This window comes from Colossoma macropomum, unplaced genomic scaffold (genome assembly GCF_904425465.1).
Source record: "Colossoma macropomum unplaced genomic scaffold, Colossoma_macropomum, whole genome shotgun sequence".
In the NCBI taxonomy this organism is placed as follows: domain Eukaryota; kingdom Metazoa; phylum Chordata; class Actinopteri; order Characiformes; family Serrasalmidae; genus Colossoma; species Colossoma macropomum.
Genome location: NW_023494803.1, coordinates 39,756,882 through 39,784,590, shown reverse-complemented (window position 1 = coordinate 39,784,590; position 27,709 = coordinate 39,756,882). Strand labels below are relative to the sequence as shown.

At 38.9% G+C, this 27,709-nt stretch overlaps 1 protein-coding gene across 1 annotated transcript; it reads left to right on the top strand.

The window, feature by feature from the left end:
* On the top strand, positions 1-24,785 carry si:ch211-266g18.6 (platelet binding protein GspB). Its single transcript, XM_036592651.1, is given in 16 exon segments — positions 1-206; positions 2,978-3,123; positions 5,705-5,783; positions 8,848-8,893; positions 9,005-9,047; positions 10,014-11,624; positions 14,723-14,802; positions 14,956-15,060; positions 16,664-16,762; positions 16,764-16,837; positions 18,109-18,205; positions 18,306-18,467; positions 20,021-20,099; positions 20,216-20,315; positions 21,761-21,966; positions 24,243-24,785. Coding segments are annotated over 16 exon segments (3,195 nt in total). The 5' UTR covers positions 1-78; the 3' UTR covers positions 24,383-24,785.
* Positions 24,786-27,709: the final 2,924 nt, after the last annotated feature.

Here is a 27,709-nt window from a genome sequence, read left to right as displayed (position 1 = left end):
TCTGGAGAAGTTTGGTGGTTTGTTAGGTGCACAAGCCTAGGTCCAGTCCCAGGTCCAGGTCCAGGTCTAGTCTGCAGGATGAACTCATTTAAAGACGCGACTCTGTTTATCGACCTGAGCTTCCTCTCCACCGAGGAGGAGGCGGTAATCCGGCAGGTGCTTCTGAGAGATGAGGACTTAAAAAGGCTCGAAATTGGCCGTGTGAGGTAAGAACATCTGCTCTGCTCTCCACAGCGCTCATTACAGCAGCACTGACCCACACATGCAGGAGAATGCGCAGCAGTGCTGCGTGCTGGACTTTAATGAGGACAAGGGCTCAGTTTTACTGTTTACATTTTGTCCTTAATCAGATCTCCTGGTTAGGGAGGAAGAATGGATCTCCATTAGAAAGCTACTGCATTCATGTGAGCCTGTGCTTCAGATTTGACTTGGATGAAAAGTACAGGGAGTCCAGAATAAGCAGATTAAGTGGAGGTTGAAGACCACCCTTCATTTATTCCAGTCGAAATGGCTTCTAAACTACAAGTTACTCGTTTTTCATCAATGCGTATTTAACAGCAAACTGCACAGAAACCTCAAAAACTTTTCTCCATACTTTACCTTTATTACAGCTTCTCATCTTTTCAGGAGACTCACTTTCAGTTCCTCAAAGAATCTGCAGACACACCTCCAAAGTTCAGTCTTAGAAGCTGGTTGATGATTTTCTGAACTAATCAAACACATTCAGTGGTGTTGAGGTCTGGACTCTGGGGTGGTCAGTCCATTGTTCAGCTTCTTTGTTTGATGTGTCCGTCTCCTTTTCTCAGTGAGGCTCTTCTTGACAGCTACACATCCTTTCAGACCCATAGCAGAAGCATAGAAGCTTGTTTTTTTGCACTTTGATTTTCCTTTTTCTTGTGTAAGTGTTCTCCTCAGAAACATTAATAATAATAACTTGTACTTAATGGCTATTTTGACTGAAAGTGAATAAATGAAGGGTGGTCTCTGACGTTTGCACAGTATGGAGAGGAAAGAAGGGAGAAAAGCGACACACCTTAGTTGCTCTGATTGGCTTTACTCTTATGACACATTTGACACTTATTACACAATTACACATTACCTCTATACCATATGACAGAATAGCATACAGAGCTCTGACGTGTCAGTAAATTAAAAAAAAAAAAGAAATTAGTGAGTAAAATAAATGTAATTTACCTGATGTGTCTGGAAAGTGTTGTATCACCTTTGGCCTCTATGATAACATGTTTTGATGAGGTGATTTTAATACATAACATCTCTGTGCCACCTTTTTCAAGTGATGTCCTTAATCACAACTGTGAACTGGAAAAAAAAAAAAAAGCAAAAGATGTCTTATTGTCTGTAGTTAAATTTTATCCTAACCCCAAACCTTCTTTCTGCAGGCTCATCACTTCTGTTCCAGGTGAAAGGGAAATTCCATCAGTTTTTAAAATTTCTTTATAATTAAGTGGTTAAGATGGTTTGGTGTGAAATGCTCAATTCCTGAGAAACTTACCGAGTCAGAACTGATCACAGTGGTGGTGATAGGAACCAGACGTCCACCTCTAAAAGCTCCCTCACAGAAAGTTACTACATGAAATGGTTAGGTATTCACTGCCTGATGTCTGAGGCCTTAAATGTATTCTTTAACACCATTCATGGTGGAAGGATACATATGAGACACTATAAGGCAAAATAGTTCCCAAAAAGTTTTAAGAATTAGCAATATTTTCACTTAATCAACATTCCATATAAAAGAAGACTCGTGTAGGTTCACTGGTGCTTTTGTATAGTAAATAAAATGCCTATATTTGTGTTGTAGTCATGGTGACCCCTGGTTCCTATCACCACTACTGTAAAGACATCTGAGTCTCTGAAATCAACCGTTTCACACCAAACCACTCTGAATGACTTTGTGTACATGTAAATGACTGAATTATACAGAAAATTATGGAGAAATGTATGGAATCTCCCTTTAAATCCACAGGTTATAGTCCGTTATAGTCAGTTTTCATATGAACTTTCACTGAAACTGCAGATTTGTCATACTTTTAAGTCAAAGTAATAATTGAATTAATTTAGTTTCTCTCTTTCTACGTGTGTTATTAGTGTCAGAGAAATTATGACCTCAAGGTAGCATGAAGATCATAATAAGTGTAAACTCTTAAAAGGTTCCCAAATGGTTTTTGGCTTGTACGTATGGTTCTAGGAAAAACCTTTAATTGGTATAGAACTTTTGCATTATGTAGAGATTCTTTAAACTCTCAGTTTACAGACAAACATCCCCAATGAACCACCCATTAAAAGTGAAGGAAAAGTTGTTGCTTTATAAAGGCACCCTTATTTTTTAAGATTGTTACCCTAAACTCTCAGAAATAAAGGTACTAAACTGTCACTATGGCAGCACCCCATGTCACTGGGGTGGTTCCTTCAAGGGTACATCTCAGTACCTTTAGTCAGGGAACATATCTGTACCATAATCCACTGAAATGATATGTTCTAAGCTGTACTGACTCCACACACCCCGTCTCGTCTCCAGGCTTTTATTTTACTGTTCTGTTTTAAAACATTCGGTTATGAAAAGGTACAAATACAAACTTTTCACCTGGAAAAACTTATTTAAGGTTCACAATCAGACCTTAAAACCACTGTTGTAGCTTTGAGGGGACATTTACATTGTTTGTACCTCGATGAACGTAAAATGTACCTGAACAGAACCTTTATTTCTAACCGTGTATGTGTACTTTAATATGAGTGGATCACTAAGAATTTACTGTTTCTTAATCAAAATCGAAGTCAAATGGAAGAACAGCACCGTTCAAATCTTCTAGTTGAATTAACTGCAGTTATTTATCTGCTTTCCTTGAGTTGTGCTTTCTTCACAGCCTGACCTCTGAATTATGGAGATATTTTTAAAAATCAGTGGAATTCCCCTTTAAGTGTTATGCGTTTAATCCAGCTTTATGGTTGTTCATACCAGGAGGCTGAGGAATTCAGTGCCTGACTCCAAGCAGCTGAAGGTTCTGTCAGGAGAATGGTTTGAGGAGCTCAGGTCGAAGAGATATGGACGACAGCCGGCTATTTCAGCGGTAGTGAGGTCTTCAATGAGGTGGAAGAAATCAGCAGGTACCTGATATTTCCCTTAAGAAGCTTAAAGAAAGAGAATTTCCTTCTTTCATCTTTCACTGCTTCAGCTGCGTAAGAGATAGCAGTCCTCCACTCAGCTTTTCCATGTGCTCGTTTGTTCCTATATGTAGACAGTGGCGTTTTTCATGTTAGAACAAGCATATTTGTTGATAATTTTACTAGATAAATTGACTTAAAGGGCCCACATCCAGTTTTGATTATACAGGGTGATTTAAAAAGATTCATCTGATTTCAAACTTATTTATTTCACTTGTAAATCATTACAGATCAATGCAGTGAACTGTAAATGGTTTAAATGAGCATAAAGTTTATTATGTAACTTTATAAGTGCTCAGTATGAACCTCCTCCAGCTGTACGGACAACATCAACGCCATAGTCACATTCATCCCATACTGGATTGAGCATGTCGGGTGTCGCTGCACTCACGGCTCTTTCAGCGCGATTTCGGAGATCATCCAGTGTTGTGGAACCAACGACGAACGCTCTAAGCTGTTGGAGCTTCACTGCCCACGAAAATCACACTGCACAGTTATGACAGATTCACTCTTATTGAAGTGGAGAACGCAGAACGCTTTCTGCTCAGGGGTCTCATCTCCTCTCAGACTGAAGGGAGCCATCTTCCACTGACAGTCAGAAACTCTATGACCCCCTCTTACAATTGGTATGTGATTGGTTCCTAGGCGCCTCACGCTTGTAAAACTATGGCGCTTCGGATGAAATCAGATGAATCTTTTTGAATCACCCTGTATTTTATTTTCTCCTGAAGCTGATTTGTGTGTGGTCTTATGTACTAAAAATAATCAACCTTTGTTTACCCCTTAGAACAAAACAGACTTTTTTTTAATTGTGCTTTTAATGCTATTCTATGTAAATGAGCTCTGTTTTGGACGCACTGTATTGTTTCTCATTCACAAAGCAGTCGAGGCTGAAACACTCCTTATAACTTCAGCATAGGCAGGGCTAAACGGCTGTAGACTAGTGAATGGTCAGATATGTGTAAATGTGTTGGGTTTTTGTGACCTCACATAAACAATGAATTCAACATTGGCTGTATTTGCAGCTTAATTTCCATATATGGACTGTATAAACTGAGCAGTGGTACATTTTTAAATTTTAACAATGTTTACAAACTACATCAAACTCTCTTATTTAAAGGGAGTAAGGAAAATTCAGTTTTCCATGATATGAGCCCATTAAAATGGGCAAAATACATAGAGCACATGTGTCAAACCCCAGGCCCGCAGGCCCGCGGGCCAAGTCAAGTCTTATTTGGCCCACAAAATTATTTTAATTTTCTTTTAATATTAGCCCATTTCAGCATGAGCTGCACTACAGTTCCCAGCATGCACTGCAATGTAATGTGTGCTGCCCACCCCCTCCCCAATAACGATCTATGGGACAGATGCCAACTGTCTTGTACCATCGAATGGGCAGTTTTAAAAACCTACTATACACTGGGGACATTTAAAGAGGTTTAACAGTATCTGCAGCTAATGTAGTCACTGTTTTATATAAAACAGTTCGTTTTACTTAAAATTATTTTTTAATAGCTGAAGTATTCAGTGTCAGTTTTTGCCATTGTAGTTTTGGCATATTTTGAACAAACAATGGCCAGTTGGGGTCATGGCAAAATGTTAAGTCAAAATGAAATAAAAACACAGCTGGTGCACAGATTAGTTGAGATTTTTAATGTGGCCCGTTTTAGTGGTGGAGTTTGACACCCCTGGCCTAGAGGTTAGTTGAATTATGCTAATATTTTTACAGCAACCTCATAATGAGACTTATATACTCATTATATATAACAGGGGTGTCAAACTCAACCACTAAAAGGGCCATATTAAGAAATCTCAACAAATCTGTGGGCCACATTTTGCCACATTTTGCCTGCAAAAAACAGGCACTGAATACTTGAACGATTAAAAAATAATTTTAAATAAAAACAAACTGTTTTATATAAAACAATAGACTACATTACCTGCAGAGAACTGTTAAACCTCTTTTAATGTACAGTAAGTTTTTAAAACTGCCCATTCGCTTGAACGGGACACCTGGGGGGTATTCCACATAGCAGGATTTCTCAGTTTAGCTAGATAATTTAAACCCAAAGTCAAGCCTGTCCAATAGGAAAAGAGCTAAGGGGCATTCCCATTGGACAGTCCTCATCTTTGGGCTTAAGTTATCTGGCTAACTAAGAAATCCTGCTTTGTGGAATACCCCCCTGGCATCTTTATTTTTGTTTGTTTTGTTTTGTTTTTGTGGTGCAGTCCTATAGATGTTGTTGGGGAGGGAGTGGGAGCACTTATTTTGCAGTGCATGCTGGGAACTGTAGTGCAGTTCATGGTGAAATGGGCTAATATTAATAGAAAATTAAAATAATTTCGTGGGCCGAATAGGATTGTGCCACGGGCCTTGTGTTTGACACATGGGAGATATAAGACGCCTCCTCCTGCTGTTATTTTTGCAGCCTATGGAAATCCTCTTATAAGTCATTGCTTCTCCTGATTGTAGAGATTTGCCCCGCTTTACTTTGTTGCTCACTAAGCTCTCTCTACTCTCTAGGCCATAAACCGCTGCCCTTCCTGAATGTTGTGCCTGAGGAAAAAGACGGTGAAAAGGAAGAGAAGAAGACTCGCCCAGAGTAATGCGCGTTATTTTGCCCTAATTATCTCCAAAGGAAAAGATATGGGGTAGTTGAAAAATGAAGTATCACGCAGCACCACCCACTGTAAACACACTGAACAGTGGTGGAGGGTGTGTGCTGCGTTCACTGTTTACACAGAAACTGAGCAGCCTCACATGCCACTGGTGTGGAGCTGTAGGAATAATGTGAGAAGCTGCTTATCATCAGAAAAGTGGAAAACACTGATACTGTTGTAATGATTTACCAAAATATCATGAATGTATATTATGTATACTTAGGAAGCTGTGAAACAACAATCTAAATGACTGATTCAGTCAAACCAGAACCAATTAGCCTGGCCACTTTCTGTTTATCCCAAAATAGTCAAAAACATGACTGCAGAACACTAGACTGCACCCGCGAGAGCGTCCTCAATGAGTGAGAATGAAACAGCCAAAAATGAAAAGTTTATTAAGTAAAAGTTTGTATTTCATTAAAAATCAGAAAAATCTCACCAGTATCTTTCCGTTTTCCTACAGCAAACAGGTTTTGAGTTGTAGGATTACTAGAATTACTACTATTGAGCCCTAAATGGTTGGCATTACTGCTACTGAGTGCTGACTGGTTAGCATTACTGCTACTGAGCACTGATTGGTTAGCCTTACTGCTACTGAGTGCTGATTGGTTAGTGTTACTGCTACTGAGTGCTGATTGGTTAGCGTTACTGCTACTGAGCGCTGATTGGTTAGCCTTACTGCTACTGAGTGCTGATTGGTTAGCCTTACTGCTACTGAGTGCTGATTGGTTAGCCTTACTGCTACTGAACGCTGATTGGTTGGCATTACTGCTACTGAGCGCTGATTGGTTAGCATTACTACTACTGAGCGCTGATTGGTTAACGTTACTGCTACTGAGTGCTGATTGGTTAGCGTTACTGCTACTGAGTGCTGATTGGTTAGCGTTACTGCTACTGAGCGCTGATTGGTTAGCGTTACTGCTACTGAGTGCTGATTGGTTAGCATTACTGCTACTGAGTGCTGATTGGTTAGCATTACTGCTACTGAGTGCTGATTGGTTAGCCTTACTGCTACTGAGCGCTCATTGGTTGGCATTACTGCTACTGAGCGCTGATTAGTTAGCATTACTGCTACTGACTGCTGAGTAGTTAGCATTACTGCTACTGAGCGCTGATTAGTTAGCATTGCTGCTACTGACTGCTGAGTAGTTAGCATTATTACTACTGGGTGCTGATTAGTTAGCATTACTGCTACTGACTGCTCAGTAGTTAGCATTACTGCTACTGACTGCTGAGTGGTTACCACTAGTGCTACTGAGTGCTGATTGGTTAGCATTACTGCTACTTGGTGCTGATTGGTTAGCATTACTGCCGCTGAGTGCTGATTGGTTGGCATTACTGCTACTGGCTGCTGACTGGTTGGTGAGCTGATCAGCTCATTGGCAGTTCAGGTTGACTGATTTCAAGAACATACAGGAGACGCTGCTAGGAAGTCCTGTAACTGGAGTTCAGAAGTGCTCAAATTATAACAGCAGTGTTGAAATATGTGCTGTTCTTCGTTTATTCTTCTATATAAACAAATAAGCATTTACACACTAATATTTTGCACAAAAGCTCCATAGGAACCCATTTATTTTGGACACACTTGGCAGCGCCCTCTAGTGTTTGATAAACCTGATATTGCTGAGTGGCAGTTCTCCTCTCAAAAAAATTCCTTGGTCAGATATTTCAGACCAGTCATGGACACAAAGGTCTGAGGTCCCCAGCCTCTGCTCTCTGAACTTTTTTGTTTCTACTAGCATTTCGTTCCTATTCAGCATCACACAACAACTAGATGAGAAATGTATAAACTTGTAAACTTATCACTGCTAGTTCACATTTTAAACAAAATTGGGATACACACATTGCAAAAATAATATCTTGGCAAGTGAAATCTTTCCAAAGTCTGTAGTCAAAATATGTTATGTTAAGATTATTTAACTTATTTCTAGACATTTTCTACTTATTTTAAGACATTTTATCTAGTGGATGTCTTATTACCATTGGCAGATAATTTTACTTTTTTCAAGAAATAATCTTAGAACATGCAACATTATCCGCCAGTGGAATAAGACACTTTCAGAAGATAAAATTACTTAAAAAAGTAAGATATTATAGTATAAGATATATACTGAAATGATATGTTCTAAGCTGTACTGACTCATCACACCCCGTCTCGTCTCCAGGCTTTTATTTTACTGTTCTGTTTTAAATCATTCGGTTATGAAAAGGTGCGAATACGAACTTTTCACCTGGAGAAACTTATTAAAGGTTCACAATCAGACCTTAAAACCACTGTTGTACCTTTGAGGGAACATTAACACTGTCTGTACCTTGATGAATGAAAAACACACCTGCAGAATGGGAAATATTAGATGTAAGACTAGACTAGATTAGACTAAAATAAAGATGGCTTCTCTTGCCAAGATATAATTTCTTGCAGTGTAATAATACATATTTTTGTCATTTTCTTGCCTGACGCTGGACAGTGTACACATCCACGAGAGACAAGCTTGGGGCGACATTAGTGACTCGTCGCATGCATTCACTGCAAAAATTACATCTTGACAAGTGAAATCCTAAATCTAGTCTAAATATCTAATATTTCTCATTGGGAGATGATGAGTATTGAGACATAAGAGTATTACAAGATCAGTTATCTCTAGATTTTTTCTTATTTTGAGTCATTTGACCTCTAAATTTTAAGCATTACCTCTACAAAAAGATTTTAGGCATTATTTCTTAAAACACACAAAAATTATTAGACACTTTCACTAAATAAAAAGACTTAAGGAAGAAAAGGTCTTAAAATGAGGAATATTAGATATTTAGAGTAGATTTAAGATGATTCCATATGCCAAGAGATGCAGGATTATGCAGATATTGTGGTAGATGTTTGCAATATTGCCTAAATGATCTGTGCTTTACTCATTGTCCTTTCCTTCCTGGAACATAATACACTTACGTTACTGAGCCAAGTATTGATTTATTGAAAATGCCAAAGCTTTTTTTTTGGTGTTATTTTAGATTATCAGTTGACCCCAGATCGATCCATCCTGCTTTGAGTGTTGAGGTTTGTCATATTTCATCAGTATTCTCATTTTCTAACTGGCACAAGATAGCAGCACTAGTATTAGCGTAGATATTGATTTTGTACTGTAAACACAGCTGTTGATTTCTCCAGGTCTCCCGGGAATACAAAGATGAAGACATCACTTTGGAAGTTGGTGAGTTTCAAATTGAAGTGTAACATTGTGCTTGTTTATGCAATGAAGGTGACTCTGAGCCTTTTGCATCAGTTTGGGGTGCAAATAGGACGCAGTCTGCTAACGTGTGTGTATATATACACACGTTAGCGTGTCAGTCAGGCCAATTGGACATGCTAAATTGCCCCTAGGGGTGAATGTGTGTGTGTGATTGTGTATGTATGTCTGTCTGTCTGCCCTGCGATGGACTGGCGACCTGACCAGGGTGTATCCCGCCTTTCGCCCAATGACAGCTGGGATAGGCTCCAGCACCCCACCGCGACCCAGAAGGATAAGCGGTCTAGATGATGTGTGTATGTATGTGTGTATGTATAGTCCAAACTGAATAACAGCAACAGCAAACAACAGGAGAAATTTAGCTTGGAATGCAATTCCAGATTTTGGGAGCTATCAGGAACAGGGCTCAAAGAACATTTACCAGCAGAATAACACAATTTCATCAGAAACCTCTCAGGGCCAGATTCATATTTGCATTGCGGCCCTTATGAGGCTCAAAATACGCTCCCATTCTGTGTATTGTTACCCAAACTGAGTTTTTGAGTAAAATCACAGCTCTGTAATCACATCAAAGGTGTTTTGGTAGGATCCTCATTTCTAACAGAGTGTTAAGTCTTCGTCACTCAACTTGCAATTTCTCTGTCATGAGCTGCACGTTTTAAACCCAGCATGTCTTGAGTGTGCAGTTAGTAGGTGGTCATGTGCAGTTTGTGTTTAGTGAAAGCATTAGTAATTTAAACATTCATTTCACATGCAGTATTATCACAGGTTGGGGTCGCATCAGGCACTATATGCTGACTGTGCATGAACATGCGACTGGCCCTCAGCATGACATCTTATAGTAGCTCCTTTTTACATTGACATCATTTGTCATGTTTACAATCAAATGCATCATTTATTTATCCAGAACTATTTCTGTGACATTTTCAGAGACCCAGTCAAGTCAAACTCCAGCCAAGGACGTTCTACCTGGACGTCTCGTCACTGGCGCCACCGTCCCGGGAAGTCAGTCAGCAGGAAAACCCAAAGAAGTGTATCAAGAAAAAACAGTTCTTGTCCAGTCTTCTAAACTTGAGCCTGTGCTGCAGCCTAAGTCTAAAGGAGCTGTAGCTACAAGCACCACAACAAACGCTACAACAGCAAATCCTGTGCTGAACGCTGCCACACTTGGCGCAACAACTAGCGCCAAACCAAATGCATCACCTAGCGCAGCAACTAGCGCAAAAACAAGCGCAGCAACTAGCATCACATCAGCAAATGCAGCTAGTATAGCAACTGCTAGCGCAAGTGCAACAACTACCACTAAAACCAGCACTGCAACAACTAGTGCAGCAACTAGTGCAACAACTAGTGCAACAGCTATTACAACAACTAGTGCAACAACTAGCGCAACAGCTAGTGCAACAACTAGCGCAACAGCTAGTGCAACAACTAGCGCAACAGCTAGTGCAGGGCCCAGAAGAAAAGTGTCTCTCCCTCCAGCGCTGCAGAAAGACGCATCGTTTGAGGAGAACTGGGTTAAGATCTCCCTGGAGGCCAACACAGTGGAATCAACAGCAGTGGAGATTAAACCTAAAGCGACAGATGGAAACATGCCCGTTGAAACGCTGGCGATAACATCTTTCAGTGAAACGCGGGACACATCAAGTCAGGATCAATCAAGTCAGCCTGTCAGCAGTGCTGACTCAATTAGCACTGGGCCAAAGGTGGAGGCTGGCGAAATAATAAGCTCGAGGAAAGTCACAAAGATAGAAGTGAAGCAGACGCGCACAGTAACGGAGCTGGCGATGAATAAGGATGGCTCTGGTTTGGGAGAGGAAGTGGCCCAAAGTCAGTCATTACGCGAGGATCCAAAAGGGGCTCATGAATTACTCATCGGTTCTCTGCAGGGACAAGAAAGTTCTCCTAAGCTCTTCACTCTTTCCTCTGTGGAGATGATGAAAAAGCAGGCACCGGCGAGCAACACTGTGCCACAAAAACAGAAGGAGGAAATCATAATTTCAGATTTCAAAAGAACGTCTCCGACAAGGATGGATGAGTTGGATGTAAATGTGGAAGAGAGCCTTGAGTACAAAAGCACAGGACCTGCTGTTGACCTAAACGTGGGGAAAGACACCAGTTTAGCCCAAAATAGGTCAGCAGAGACGAACAGGGACAGACCGGCAGGGGCCGAGGTGGTTATTAAAAATGCAGTTCCTGAAAGAAAAGATGGCTTTGATGTAGAATTGGGAGATTCTGAAAGTGCAGATAAGAAAACTGTGGAATTAGCGTTTGTAACAAAGATAGATAAAAAAGACGAACTCCCCAACACAGAAGAAGGACGTACTTTTTCAGATATGGCAGATGAAAGTAATGCCTCCAAAGACGAGCGCAGGAGCGAAAGCGATATTCTCGCCAGTGTATATGCACGGGCCCTCAGGACAAAGTCCCCATCATCTAAGAACACTTCCATCCAAGACCCAAAGCAGGAAAAGGCAGAGGATGTGATTCCCTCTATTGTGATTGTACCATCTGAGTCATCAGAGCCTAAAGACGTGGAAAGTAAGTGCTTTATGTTTGCTCTTGTCACTTTGGTTGGTCTATACTGTGTATCAGCAGCATATTAACATTTCACAGTAACCATAAAATTCAATTTCCGCCTGGAGTTCCCCCTGTTAGGCTACACATGATGTAATATAATATTTTGCTGTAAGTTCACAAAACCAGAGGCAAAACATATTTCTGTCTTCGATGGTGAGCAAGCAAGTCAACATGTATAGAAGTGTACACCGATCAGGCATAACATTATGACCACTTTCTACGCTCATTGTCCATTTTATCGGCTCCACTTACTATATAGTTGCACTTTGTAGTTCTACAGTTACAGACTGTAGTCCATCTGTTTCTCTGCATACTTTGTTAGCCCCCTTTTACCCTGTTCTTCAGTGGTCAGGACCCCATGGACCCTCACAGAGCAGGTACTATTTGGGTGGTGGATCATTCTCAGCACTGCAGTGACACTGACATGGTGGTGGTGTGTTAGTGTGTGTTGCGCCGGTCTGAGTGGATCAGACACAGCAGTGCTGCTGGAGTTTTTAAACACCTCAGTGTCACTGCTGGACTGAGAATAGTCCACCAACCAAAAATATCCAGCCAACAGCGTCCTGTGGGCAGCGTCCTGTGACCACTGATGAAGGACTAGAGGATGACCAACACAAACTGTGCAGCAGCAGATGAGCTATCGTCTCTGACTTTACATCTACAAGGTGGACTGACAAGGTAGGAGTGTCTAATAGAGTGGACAGTGAGTAGACACAGTATTTAAAAACTCCAGCAGCACTGCTGTGTCTGATCCACTCAGACCAGCAGAACACACACTATCACACCACCACCACATCAGTGTTACTGCAGTGCTGAGAATGATCCACCACCCAAATAGTACCTGCTCTGTGAGGGTCCATGGGGTCCTGACCACTGAAGAACAGGGTAAAAGGGGGCTAATAAAGTATTCAGAGAAACAGATGGACTACAGTCTGTAACTGTAGAACTACAAAGTGCACCTATATAGTAAGTGGAGCTGATAAAATGGACAAAGAGCATAGAAACAAGGAGGAGGTCATAATGTTATGCCTGATCGGTCTTTATGTGTTTGTGTATATATACACAGATAGATTTTCACAGCAGGGGGTTCTCACTCCTCCCCTTTCACCCCTTATTGCTCACTAGCAGCTCAACGCAGAGTCACAACATCTCACACACAGAGAGAGGCAACAGTGTCCTAGTTAGAGCTGCACTATGTAAGATTTTGTTTGTTAAACTCATTACTGAGTAAGGAGAGTTAAGTAGACTGAGTGAGAAGATCCAGCGCGATGTTTAGGTCCCAAATGATCTCAAAATCAACATCATACTGATGAAGATATGATGACAATAGTAGATAATTCACTCACATCCTCAGAAGACGCTCCTTCACCAGGTTTAGACTGAGTTCTCTTTTAGTCATCAGATTCATCTGCTTGGGGAAGGGGGCAGACGCACAACCTGTATTACAAAGTGTTCTTCTGCGCAACGCATGCATTTCCACCAGAGAAGTCTCCAAATCCCCAAAACTGAAGTGGTGTAGTTTTAATCTAGTAAGAGTTACCGTATTAAGAGTACCTAATAAGAGTTATTTTATTTGGAATATATAGCACAGTGCTATATACTCATTTTCTTTTTGATCTGATACTAAGTGATGCAAAATATCCCAATATCAGTACCTGTGTACTGTGTAAAAGTCTTCTCGTGCACATCAAAAAGGAAATGCTTTGTCAGACTGTGTAAACCAGTAAATGAGGACATTTAATAAACTGACTTTTCAGTGGTGTGAAATAGCTTGATATGATCTGCCGTTATAGAGCATTCACTCCGTCTCGTGTGGCTGCTTGTGTTTGGGGGAAAGAAAAGTAGTTCCTATTACCTTTTATTTATTTATTTATATTATTTTTTTATATTATTTATTTACCTTTTATTTTTCCTTTTTCCTTTTATTACCTACTTATTTTTTGCTTTTTCGCTTGTGCACATTCATATCATTGCAGTCATGCAAAAACCTTGATTCTCTGATTTTTAGGTTGTTAATGCATGATTTGAAAACCCCAGTTCCCTCTGCATTGTGGCAAGGCAAGTTTATTTATATAGCACCTTTCAAACACTGCTGTCATTCAAAGTGCTTTACAAATGAGAAAATACAGAGTCAGATTTGGTTAAAAAAAGTAAAGTAAGCACAAATAGAAAAACAACATTAAAAACATAATTAAAAACATAATTAAAACATGATTGAAGCAATAAATGTAAAAGAGAAAATCATTAAAAATCAAATTAGAAATAAAATTAGTAGAGTTAAATAATCAAAATAAAAACTAAAAGTTAGATTAGGATTGGAAAAAAGTGCCGTTACAGAGAAAAAGGGGCTAGAAACACGAACAGTGTTAAAACTGAGCTGAAAGCTGCTCAAATAGGAACGTTCTGAGCCTGGATTTAAAGTGTCCAGTGTCGGGGCTCTTCTAATGCTCTCTGTCAACTGGGTCATTTAAGAGCAGCATAGTAGCAAAACGCTGCTTCTCCATGTTTAATCATTGTGAATCAATTTTGTGAAGAATGGGCCAATAGAAGTGCTCTAAAACCACGTTTTACAGTTAAATTTACACTAACTTCCATTGCAAATGAAGAATTTGTTGCCTTCCCCTGTAAAGTTACCATTTTGGAGATACAAGGTTTTGTTTCAGCAGTGATGATGTATTGATATTTTTGTGTGATGTAAGATTCTCAAAAGAAAACGTCAAGGATCGGACGTGTCCTTTAGCCCTTCATTACCCACCCTGAACATTCTGTCACTCTTTTCATTAAAAAAGAGTATTGAGGGTGTTCCCTCCCTCACTCCCTCACTCTACAGCACTGTATGCTTTGTTTATATCTGGTATCTCACTTTCAGAACCCGTGCATAAGCTTTTGGTGTCAGGTTTATTTGGTTTCAGCTCTTTCCTCTGACGTTTTAGTGACATTTTAGAGGAGACCTAAAACCTCTTGGCATTGACCCACCCAGTATTACGTTACCAGCCTGTGCTCAAACTTCGACACATTAAATGGTGATAGTTTGTGATATTCCCTATTTTGTTTCACAGGTGTGGAAAGTGGGACATCTGCCCCAGAAGCACCTGCAGAAACACCTGCTACTCCCTCCTTTGTGGTCGACACCTGGGAGGTCAGCCTGCATTCATCCTTTCTTCAGCTCTGAGCACCTTAAACGTCTGATGCTGTTTGTTTGTGGCCTTGATCAAAGCGAGCTGCTTGTTCTTTATGTATAATCAGCTGTTCTGATTTGAACGGCTGATCTTTGTTCCTCTAATCCCTGCAGGATGAAGGCGTGGACTCGGAGGATGATAGCAGCTCAGTGTCCAGCTATGGCTCTGATCTCTCTGGGAGAAGAGGCTTTTCTGCTAGTACGCTCTCAGTCACAGAGGTGAGCCAAACATATTAGAAAACGGACAGTTCTGCTTCTTTAATCTGATTGGCTGAGCCACGTTCTGAGCTGTTTTAAAACACATCAGTTTAATTCTGTATTAAAGGGTTTTACATGATATCTATATCATGTAAAACTTCATTTTCCATAAAAGAGCATACATACCCCAGTCCATACAGTCTATTTATGGAAACTAAGCTGCCAAAACAGCCTGTTTTGAATTCACTGTTTTTGTAATGTCACGAAAAACCTAAATGTGTACATACAGTGCTTAAAAGTAGTCTTAGGGCACTCTGAATACAGTTTATGTCTTGCATATCTATTACTTTCCAAGATAAAGTTATCATTTAGTCATTCATATCACAATAAAAAGCTACAACAGCCAGGTTTATTAACTGAAACTCAAAATTATCCCAGTAATTAACTGAAAAGTAATGTAAGTAAAAGTACTAAAACACTCGTGTCTCGTTCCACTGTGTAGGTCAGTATTTAGTATTTTATTTAGGTCAGTATTTTGTTGCATGTCCCTTCTTTTAGATGTCTATCTAATATCTTATGGGGTGTATGAGTGTGCAAAACTGATGCTCAGCCAGGCTTGTTGAATTTTCTCTTTTGATGACCAGACTGTGGCAGGTTTTGAACACTTCAGCTCTTTTTCCACAACTTTGGTCCTTTTTTTTCACATTTTAGAGTTTATAAAGTATCTGTTCTCTTTCTCATCGACATTTTGTAAAAAAGAGACAGTATTTTTTGACAGATTCAGTTCAGCTCAGTATTCAAGATTAATGCAATTAAGTCTTTTATGTTGGGTGTCGCTTTCCAGGAGCAGCGGTGGAGATCTCAGGTTTGAACGTGTGCATTTGGATTAATGTCCTGACGTTTGTTTTGAAGTGAATTGGGGGATTAGGTGAAAGTTTTTTAGTTTTCTATTGTGCAGTTGGGCCCAAAGTATTGATAAGTTATAATAATATCTGTAATAATGCACATTTGAATACACTAAATCACAATACATTAACAAATTGTTAAAAATACAGTTGATGATAGTGGCATTCCAAAGAGCACTGCATATTTGCCTATCCAGCCTACTGCAGTTTAGCCCCGCCCACTTATGCTGAAGTTATAAGGAGCGTTTCAGCCCAGACTGCTTTTTGAATAAGGCACAATACAAGACAGCAAATCAGAACAAAGGTAATTTACATATCAGTCTTAAAGGCAGAGCAAGAAAGCAGCTTGCTACAAAGTAGAACCTTCAAAGTGCCTTCAGAAGTGATTAACTCTGTCCATATTATGTGTGCTGGTATTGTAACACTGAGTGCTTTTACATGCACTTAATGATCAGATAACTGCAGAAAATCAGTAATCTGATCAAGAAAATCCTAAAGAAATCAGAATAAGAGTGCACATGCACTGAGAAATCTGATTACTGAGCTAAAATCCAGCTCTCCTTTATCGGATTTCTAGCTCTTACTCTGATCTAAGAAATCAGAGTGTGCTGTTTACATGACCATTTGAATAATCAGATAACTGCTGAAATCCGATTATGATCGGATTATTGAGTGCATGTAAACGCACTTATTGTCTCTCCTGTTTTCTGTTTTTTTAGCGCACTGGTAGTTTGCTGAGTGTGTACAGTGATGCGGGGGATTTCGGGAACGTGATGGTGCAGGGATCTGTGGAGTTCGCTCTAATGTACAGTCCCTCTGGGAGAACTGGTCATTATGGTGGAACAGTGTCAGGACCTGGCCATCGCAAACCCACGCAAACAACGGACAGACCCGTGAGTTCTGTCCAACAAACTGGCCCTTTTTTCAGGAGCTGATTTCTGCTGTAGGCTGTCAAGAAAAAAGTAGTTTAGTCCTCCAAAATACAAACTATTCGTATGTACCTTCATATGTACAACATTGTCTTTTAAAGTAATAGTTTGGCAAAAATCTAATTTGCATGATTTTCTAATGGACACAAATGCAGTTGATCAGCTAAGACATGTTTGGTGTCCAAGTTTTGCTTCTTTAGTTGAGAATTGGAGCTGCAAACACTGCAAATATGGTGCTAACAAGCACTGGAAGTCAGTGGTCACCCAAACCGTTTCCACAAATACCAGCTAAAATCCAGTTATTTGCTCCAGTTTACACTGGTTTTGGTAAAATGGCATGGAAATACCTCATTAACACATTAAGCTGAAATTGTAACTATGTTATCAGCCATATAATGTTCTGCTTTCCATCCTTCAGTCTCTGGGAGGCCGAAGCGCAAGTGCATCTTTTTAGCTACATGGAGACATTTTTTCCCAATTTTTATAGTTCATAGTGAGTCATACTGTGTTTATCTGGGGTTGACCAGAGGAGGATGGGTTCCTCCCTTGAGCCTGGGTTCCTCTCGAGGTTTCTTCCTCTTACTCCTAGGGAGTTTTTCCTTGCCACTTTCGCCTCTGGCTTGGACCTGGATTCAGTTTCTTTATGTCTGTACATTGACTCCTTTTTTATTTTTATTTTATTTTCTTTTTATTCTTTTGATAACCCTTCCATAAAAATTTCCCTTCTATAAACTGCTTTTCTGTTAAGCTGCTTTGAGACAACACTAGTTGCAAAAAGCGCTATACAAATAAATGTTGTTGTTGTCGTTGTTGTTTATCTGCGCAGCCTGAATTAAGATCTGGAGGCAGTTTGAGTGGGTTGGCAGAGGTTTTGGGGGTGTATTTAAGGAAACGGTTGGGTGACTATTGACTTCCAGTATTTGTTATGCTTTGAACTCTAGTTCAAAACTGAAGAAAGCTGAATTTGGATGACAAAAGTCTTGGCTGGTCAGCTACATCTGGGTGAAGTGGAAAATTATATAAATTTGATTAAATTTTTTGCTGAAATATCCTTTTAATGTCCAGCTTTGTACCTGTTTTTAAAGTGCATTATGTTCATTTTTCCAGATGGAAAATTAACATTTTGTTTAACAAGAAAATTACTCTGGCCCTAATCTAGACGTCTACTAGCCTCCATTTTGAAGAATAATGTGAAAAAGTGAGTTCATGGGCTGTTTACTGTACCTTTGCGCTAGATATGTGAAGACCTACCTCTATCCAGACAAAAGAAGCAAGAGAAAGACTTCCATCAAGAAACGCACAGTGAACCCCGTCTTTGTGGAATCTTTGAGAGTATGTTTCTCTATTATTTCTTTTCCATGACACTTGGTGCGAAGTACAAGGTGGGATTGCTGGAAGTAATTTGAGCTATTCTCTTGAATTCCCCACACAGTACAAAGTGAAGCGTGAAGAATTGCCTGGAAAGACTCTGAACTTGTCTGTGTGGCACAATGACTCGCTGGGCAGAAATGTCTTTCTGGGTCAGGTGGAGCTCAGTCTGAAAAACTGGGACTGGGGACATCAGGCGCTCACCTGGTACAACCTCCAGCCCAAGGTGGGGAAAACAATTAGTTCTAAATGCAGTTAATTGATTTTTAACTATAATTTTATTAATTAACTGATTGGACCATTGTGCCCTCTGCAGTTACCTCTCATTTTGCCCTCTGAGAACACCAGCATTCCAAAGTCCATCTATACAACCAGCTATTTCTTTCCTCCATAGTGCAACAAAACAATTGAACCTGTGTTGTGGTGTGTACAGTCAGTCTGTCTGATTGAATGCATTTAGCATTTACAGGATTGTGCCAATAACTTTAGCACCTGAGAAAATTATATTTAAAAAGCTCTCTATCTAGGTAGCATAGTATTTGCTGAGAAAAACACTAATAATAGAGTAAATACAAATAACATTAATGCAATAAATAGTAATTTTATATGTCGCTGTTGTCGGAAGAAAACCTTGTCTCTCCAAAATGGTAACTTTACAGGAGAAGGAAAAAAACTGCTTTACTTTTAATGTAAGTCAATGGAACCAGACTTTTTTCGAAGTCATTTTGGGTCGTTTCTTTTAGTCCGTTCATCATGAAATTTACACACAATGTAAAGAACAACAGACACTTTCAAATTATGTCAAAAACTGAAAAACATCAAAAATGGAGATACAAGGTTTTCTTCCAACAATAGCGATACGTTAATGTGTTTAACACTTGGTTTAGTTAATCAGTTCTTTGTTATATTAAATCAGGTGTGCTGCTGCTGGAATTGAACACATTTTTATATAATGTCTTTAGGCGTCCAGATAACAGCTACTTTTTTCTTGTTATTTTTTAATGCAGTGTTTATTGGTATTTATCCTAATGTTTTGTGGTGTTTCACTGCCAAATACAATGTAAATAAGTTTTAAACAATGTGCTTCGCTGCCAAAGAGATGTGCACAGTACTGGGAATAATATGAGTATTAAAGGAAAGTGTCACCTTGTTTCTATATATATATATATATATATATGTTATTTTAGTTTTTACCCGATTTTCTCCCCAATTTAGTCGTCTCCAATTCCACCCGCTAGTTAGGACTCCCCCAATCACACGATGCTATCAACGCTAGGAGGGTGAAGGCTAACACAGGCTTCCTCCGAGACCTGTGAAACCAACAACCGCTTCTTTTCGAGCTGCCGCTCACGCAACGTCACTGGACAGCCGAACGCACTCGGAGGAGAGCGCCACCCGCCAGACCTGTTACGTCAGCTAACAGACGCCTGCGCTGACTAGTATCGCGTTAAGCGATGGGGGGAGAAGGAGGGGCCATCCTACCCACCCAGAGAGAACGAGGCCAATTGTGCTCTCTCGGACTCCCGGCTACGGACGGCTGTAGCATCACCAGGGATCGAACTCGTTTCTATATTTTTAAATAAACAGCACATCAGCTTTTCTCATAATTGATATCCAAGGCTGATCAACTTGTTGGCCAGTGGAATTGGTAGTTGATCCCACAGTTCTAGGCAAATAAAATCCCCATTATTTTGTGAATTGTGTGGTATTGTGTATATTTTCTGCTTTAACTGTTTCTGGATTTGAAATAATTCTTAATGTATTATCTTCCTATTATAGAATGCTGATAATCAGGAATCCCAGGAATATTGCGGACTGCTGTCTGTCTCTCTGAAATATATACCTCCAGAACCCAGAGGTACTTAAAATGCAGCTTTCCTTTTGAGCATTTTATATCAATATAAAACAATTCTGTTTCAAATATTGCTGATAATTTGAATGTACACTGTCTCGTCTCCTGTGGTCTCACTGTAGGGAGCTCTAAGCTCGGTACAGGAGAGATTCATGTCTGGCTGCGGGAGGCGAGACAGTTACGTCGCCTGAAGGCTCAGGGAGTCAACTCGTTCGTGAAGTGGTGAGTGTGTCAGTGTATGTTTAATGCAGGGGTGGTAGATCGGCTCTTTTCTCGCGTTAGAAAGAAAAGCGCCTCTCATTCACTGTTCAACAATAGTGTAAGAGCTCCGTTTGTCAGAGACCTGACATGCATGAAAACGAACCTGCTGTTTGTTTAAAGGGCAAATGTACACACTGACTCTGTTTACTCTCTGAATCATTCAGTTCTCAGCACAGGCTTAAACTCAGGAGTGTGAATGGACACTGCGGGAAGCCTGATTAGCGCTAATACCTGGCATTGTGTGTCATATAATGAATTAGTTTCACAGTCATATTAGGTAAAGCCGCTACACCAGCATCAAACGTTTAGAAAACGTGCCATAATTATTTTTAAATATAAGACTTTCTGGATATTAATCTTGTTACAACTTCATTCATGTATAATACATTTGTTAAAATGTTTAATTTATTACAGCTTAATTCTGGATATTAATTTTATTACGACTTCATTCTTCAGACAATAATTCAAAACATACAGTGTAGAGTTAAATTTTAACACCAAAAGGTTTTTAGATGTTTGAATATATATATGTATGTATGTATGTGTATATATATATATATATATATATATATATATACACACACATACATACATATATACATACACACACATACATGTATGTATAATTGTGTGTGTGTGTGTGTGTGTGTGTGTGTGTGTGTGTGTGTGTACGTATATCTAATGCAAATAGTAATTAAATGTATTTACAATACGTACATATTTGTGAAGTTATTTCCTTTGATCACTAATTTTGTAACACAAAGCATTCTGGATATTAATTTTATTACTGGATATTAACTTCATTCTTCATACAATAATACAAAACATACAATGTATAGTTAAATTTTAACACCAAAAGGTATTTAGATGTTTAATTTAACATTAATTTAATGTTAAATTAATTAAATATAATTAAAAAATAATAAATAAATAATTGAATGTAATTGATATATATAAAAATAAATATATATATATATATATATATATATATAGCTGTTGTCGGAAGAAAACCTCGTATAACTACAGAATAAGGAAAAAACCTACTTTACTTTTAAAGCCAGGCAGTGGAACCAGACATTTTTCCAAGTCCAAGTCAAATTTTAATAGAATTTCATGGATATTCATTTCATAAGATTTCCATTTTAAATATTAATTTTATTCTCACTTAATTCTGGATAATAACTTTGAATAGAACTCCATTCTTGACATTCTACACATTTCTTGGTTATTTTAGAATTATCTTCAGCTCTGTTCATCCTTCTGGAGACATCTCTAACAGTTTCTAACTGTCTAATTATTAAAGGACAGACATATTTAATCAATTTTATACATGCATTTGCAACCAAACTGCTTTTATATTATTTGAAAACATTGATTCTAAACTGTTTAATGTGTCTTTTTGTAAGTTACATGTTGCCGGACACCAGTAAGAAGAGCCGTCAGAAGACCCGCGTGGTGAAGAAATCTCTGAACCCCGTCTATAACCATACGATGGTGTACGACGGCTTCAGACCAGATGAAGTGCGCGAGGCCTGCTGTGAACTGACCGCTTGGGACAACAACAAACTCTCCAACCAGTTCCTCGGAGGGGTTCGCCTCAGCCTCGGCACAGGTAAACACCACTCCTTTACTTCAGACCAGCTAATTACCTGTGTCAGTTACATTATGGGATAGGATGTTTTTCTTTATTGGAAAAAAGTCAAAGTAGGAAGCTTTTAAAAAGACTTTAGGAATCACTCGGTATAAAAAATCACTGCTGATTGATCTAGAAACTACATTTTAATGGATTATTTTGAGTTTAATCAAGTAATTGTGACCACTTTCACTGCAGCAAATGAAGTAAATGAAGTGATTTTATGTAGTAAAATTATCTGCCAATAAACTTTGATAATTTAACTTGATAGAACTGCTTGAAACAAGTAAAAAGAAAGAAATGGGCTGGCCTGAACAGTATTTTACAAGCTTTAAATACTCCTTGGTATTTCCAAGTACCTGAATACTCATTCTTAAAACCACTCTTAACAATAATTTGTTTCATTCATATCCATAATTTTAGAAATGTTCCTTACTACAGTTAATATGTCCAGTAGATGGCAGTAAGAGTGAAGAGTGATACAGCTGAAGCCCAGCTGTATGTTACAATGATAGAATCAGTGGTTGTAAACCTCAAATAAAGCAGTTATGAGTCACTTTTATCACTTGTTAAGTCTTTGATTCATATCCACTAAAAGTGTGATGAATCAGATCTGTTGTTTTAATCACCATCCTGGTTATAATTTTAGTTAGTTGTTTTTTATTCGCTATATTGAGTTATTTTATTTGGCAAGTTCGCCTTTTTTTAGAATGGAAAGCAGCAGTGAGGGTGGCATGCAGGTGGAGTTGAGCTCCGTCATAGCAGAGCTACAGAGAGTTTAGTGAAGGGTTGAGGAGTTTTGGAGCTACAGGCTCGTCTAAATGCAGCCTTAAATCTACATGGACCTCCTGGACCCGGTACTGAGCTCAGAAGACGCCGGCTACAAGGCAGTGGGACCATGGAAACTATGAGCACTTCCACCCTCCAGCATGCGACTCTCACTCTAACCTCAACCTTGCAGCCTAAAGTTGCTTGAAACTTGCATGAAACAAAAATTTATGAGTCGCAAAATGTAAAGACTTCTGCAGCTCCTTTGAAACTAAGCCACAAGCATCTCAATTTCGTGAAAAAAGTTTTATGAAACAGCCGATCAAACTGCTGATAAAGCATCATCACGTCAAATGAAACAGTTTTAAAAATAATTAATTTCTGTGAAACAATGGATAAGAAAATGAAAAAGAATATGGTGTTTTAGACGGATGAAAATGAGACTTTCATCACTGACTTGTTGAGATATTAGTTTTCCTAAACCCTGACAAAAAAAACAAACATACGTTTATTCTACGTTTCTGTAACCAGCTGGATTAATCAGCTAACGCTAACTGCTTGTGCCAGAGTTTTTTTTGTTAGCCTGCAGTTAGTGTGATCTACATAACTAGATACAGTATCTCCTTTCAATGCTGCCTAATTTTACCCAGAGCTCAAACATCAAGTACAAATGTAATGGCCACTTAAACATTATTTTTCAAAGGCTTAAAATTGAAACACACAGGAGAGAAAAATTATATACTTATTATATTTCATATATATATATATATATATATATATATATATATATATATATATATATATATATATATATATATACATATAAATAATAGAGTGTTGACCAAAAATAAATGTCAAAGAAATTAAGGGTAAAATAAAAGTGTGGTCCCTCGCACCAAACTCACCGCCCACAACATAATCACAGACCCTCCCTTCACCCATCAATCCAAAACTGCCTTTATATAATACATTAATCATAATAATTAAAACAAACTAACTAACTAAGTAATTAAGTAAACAAATAAGTAAGTAGAAAGAAAAAAAAATAGGCACAAAATAAATTTTAAAGAACCATGGATAGATGGATGGATAAGACTGCGATGGTAGCTTGAAAAATTATACAAAGACAATAAAAATGCTGTAGATTTGTAAATGTAAATAACATTATAGATCAGTTTATATAGCGAGAACGTGAGCTGGAGGAATCACAACTTTGATTGTTTTTTAAAATGGCTTTGTGTACTGTCAGCTCAGCTTTAAGGGCAGAGAACCGAATACCAGCATCATGAACGAATCCTCGAGAAGTGAAGTCATTCAGGCCAGCCCTAGAAACTGTCTGAATAACAACTACAGCAGCCTCATGAGAAATATTAGATACATCGACTAGATTTAAGATGATTTCACTTATGATCAGACCTCAGATTCCGTGTTTTGCAGTGTTATAGAGCGCATTGCACACAGTTGTCCTCTCCTCTGTCCACTTGCAGGGCAGAGTTACGGTAAGAAGGTGGACTGGATGGATTCGGCGAATGAGGAGGTTGAAGTCTGGCAAAAAATGATGGCAAAACCGAACAGCTGGGTTGAGGCTGATCTTCCTCTGAGGGCTTCAATGACTCCCAGGAAATGAGAGAAAATGAAGGCAGCGGTGATTCAGGCGGTGTACAGCCTTATTGATTGATTATTGTGGATGATTCAGAATTATGTAAAACAAAATGTCTCTCCACCAGGAATGGATAAATAACGTGTTTTATACTTCTTAAAAATATGATAAAACAATGTCTCCGACATGAAGAAGTGAATTCATAACTATTTCATGTAGTAACTTTCTGTGAGGGAGTTTTTAGAGGTGGATGTCTGGTTCCTATCACCACCACTGTGAACAATTCTGACTTCTCTAGAACGAAGCATTTCAGGCCACATATATCTTAATTGGGCAGAAAAATTTAAAAAGTGGTGGAATTCCCCTTCAACATTTGGAAATGGGCAGAATTTTTTTGTATTTGCGAATAAAATGAGATGATGGATGGATGGATAGATAGACAGCTGGATAGACGGATGGACGGATAGATGGATGGATGGATGGATAGATAGACAGCTGGGTGGATGGATGGATGGATGGATAGATAGACTGAAGGATGGATATATGGATGGATGGATGGATGGACGGATGGATGGATAGATAGATTGGGCAGAAAAATTGTAAAAATTGGTGGAATTCCCCTTCAACATTTGGAAATAATCAGATTTTTTTGTATTTGTGAATAAAAGCACATACATTGTTAAATATTATTGTAATTGATGATTTTACATTATAATGTCACATTACAAACTTACTGTAGATGAATCGCTGCCTTTTAACACCATTTTACCTTTAAATCTCACTGTCTGAAATGTAGCGTGTATGAATGTAGGCTGGCTTTGTGGAGATTCAGCTCTGTTCTGAAAGGGATTTAGAGCTGAGAGTTTTCATTTACTGCCTCAGTCTGTGTCTGAATTATCCCGTGTCTGGAAAATCAAGCTGAAATACCACAGATAATAGAGGTAATATCGAATTTCCATCCAGTGGAAGATGTGATCATAATCATCATTGAGCTTGTGTTAAGGATTCATTTGCAGCAGTGCTCATTTAATTGGCATGGCTGAAAGAACCAACGTAATATGTAATAAAATGCATAGAATTTGTTTGTCTCTGTTCCAGATGAAGGGAATTGTGCTGTTTTATCTGTTCTAGTTTGGTTTAGAAGGTGTAAATGGTGTTAAGTACTGAGTGAGGCTGTGCATTAGAGCCTTCTCTGTGAGCACTCCTGGGTTTTTGGAAGCAGTTATAAATAACTTGGGTGTGTTCATGTCCGGCTGAATGATTCACAGAGCCAAATTAATCATTAACTTCGACAAACTGCGGAGAGTTTTACATGAAATAGTTCTGTATCTGTAATGCATTGACCTACTTTCTACCATTCATCAAAAAATGATTCATTATTTGATATGAAGACTCTGATTGAGCTTTGATTTAGCTTTTATATTCCAGTCAGGCTTCACTGTAAAGAGAATGTGATTAATCTCTAATCTGTCTTATTTAAACGAGCCTGACTGTGCAGGGGGTTTAAAGTTGTTCCACTGGGTTTACCATTCACACTTGGTACTTTTGTCACTTGAAAATAAAATGTGAAACTAGTGATTTAACTGAATTATTGAATGTGTGCTTTTTAACAAGGACACACTGTGATGTGAAGCACCAAAAGCTATGAGTGCTAACAGCTCCCCCTAGGGGGTGGGTGAGTGGGTGAGTGAGTGAACGTGGGAGAATGGGATTGAATGAGGTTCAAACCAGGTCAGTGAGGTGCTTCACATCTAAAAGCGTGTCCCTTATATATGCTTTAAGTCAACATTTACATTGTTCATAAAATACAGAAGAAGGCTTCACTTCTGAGCTGCATACTCGAACTTTCAGTGCCAGCATTTTGACCCCAGATCAGAAACTGTTGTTTTTCAGCTGTTCTTTTTGAGTTCCTCTGTCCTGCAGATTTTGGTGTTCTCATGATGGATGGATGGATGGATGGATGGATGGATGGATAGACAGACAGCTAGATGGTTCAATGGATGGATGGTTAGATGAATAGGCGGATGACTGGATGGATACATACATACATACATACATGGATACATGGATGGATGGATGGATAGACAGACAGATAGATGAATATATGGATGGATGGATGGATAGAAAGACAGCTGGATAGATAGCTAGTTAGCTGGACAGATGAATATGTGGATGGATGGATGGATGGATGGATGGATGGACGGATGGATGGATGGATGGATGGTTAGATGAATAGGCGGATGGCTGGATGGATACATACATACATACATACATACATACATGGATGGATACATGGATGGATGGATGGATAGACAGACAGATAGATGAATAATGAATATATAGATGGATGGATGGATAGAAAGACAGCTGGATGGATAGATAGACAGCTGGATAGATAGCTAGTTAGCTGGATAGATGAATATGTGGATGGATGGATGGATGGATGGATAGACGGATGGATGGATGGATGGATGGATGGTTGGATTGGATGGGCGAAAAGGTGGATAGACAGCTAGAAGGATGGATGGATGGATGAATAAGTAGATGGCTGAATTGATACAAACATGGATAGACAGACAGACAGATGGATACATGAATAGGTGGATGGATGGATGGATGGATGGATAGATGAATAGGTAGATGGCTGAATGGATACATATATTGATGCATGAATGGATGGATAGATTTATACATGGATGGATGGAGATGGATTGGATGGACGGATAGGTGGATAGACAGCTGGAAAGATGGATGGATGGATGAATAGGTAGATGGCTGAATTGATACAAACATGGGTAGACAGACAGACAGATGGATACATGAATAGGTGGTGGATGGATGGATGGATGGATGGGTAGATGAATAGGTAGATGGCTGAATGGATACATAGATTGATACATGGATGGATGGATAAATAGATTGGTACATGGATGGATAGATAGATTGATACATGGATGGATGGATAAATAGATTGATGGGTAGGTAGATGGATGGATAGATCGATGAATGAGAGGGTGGATGGATGGATGGATGGATGGGTGTACATAAATATATATAGTTGTGTGCAAAACTTTTGGTGCCTGTGGTCAAATGCGATTTTGTTGTTTTTCTCAGTGTAAATAAGTGAATAATCCTCTACAGAGACACACTACTGCACATCTTACTGCACAATTAATGTGAAGACAAAATGTTCCCTGTGCAAAATTTATGGCACAAATATGTATTAGATTTTTTTTTATTTCAGTGCTTTAACTTAAATGGTTGAAAATTAAATTATTGTAAATTGTGCACCAAAATTTGCAGAAAATAACATATTTAAGTTATTTCTTTCTCTACAGAGAGGACGTGTTAACT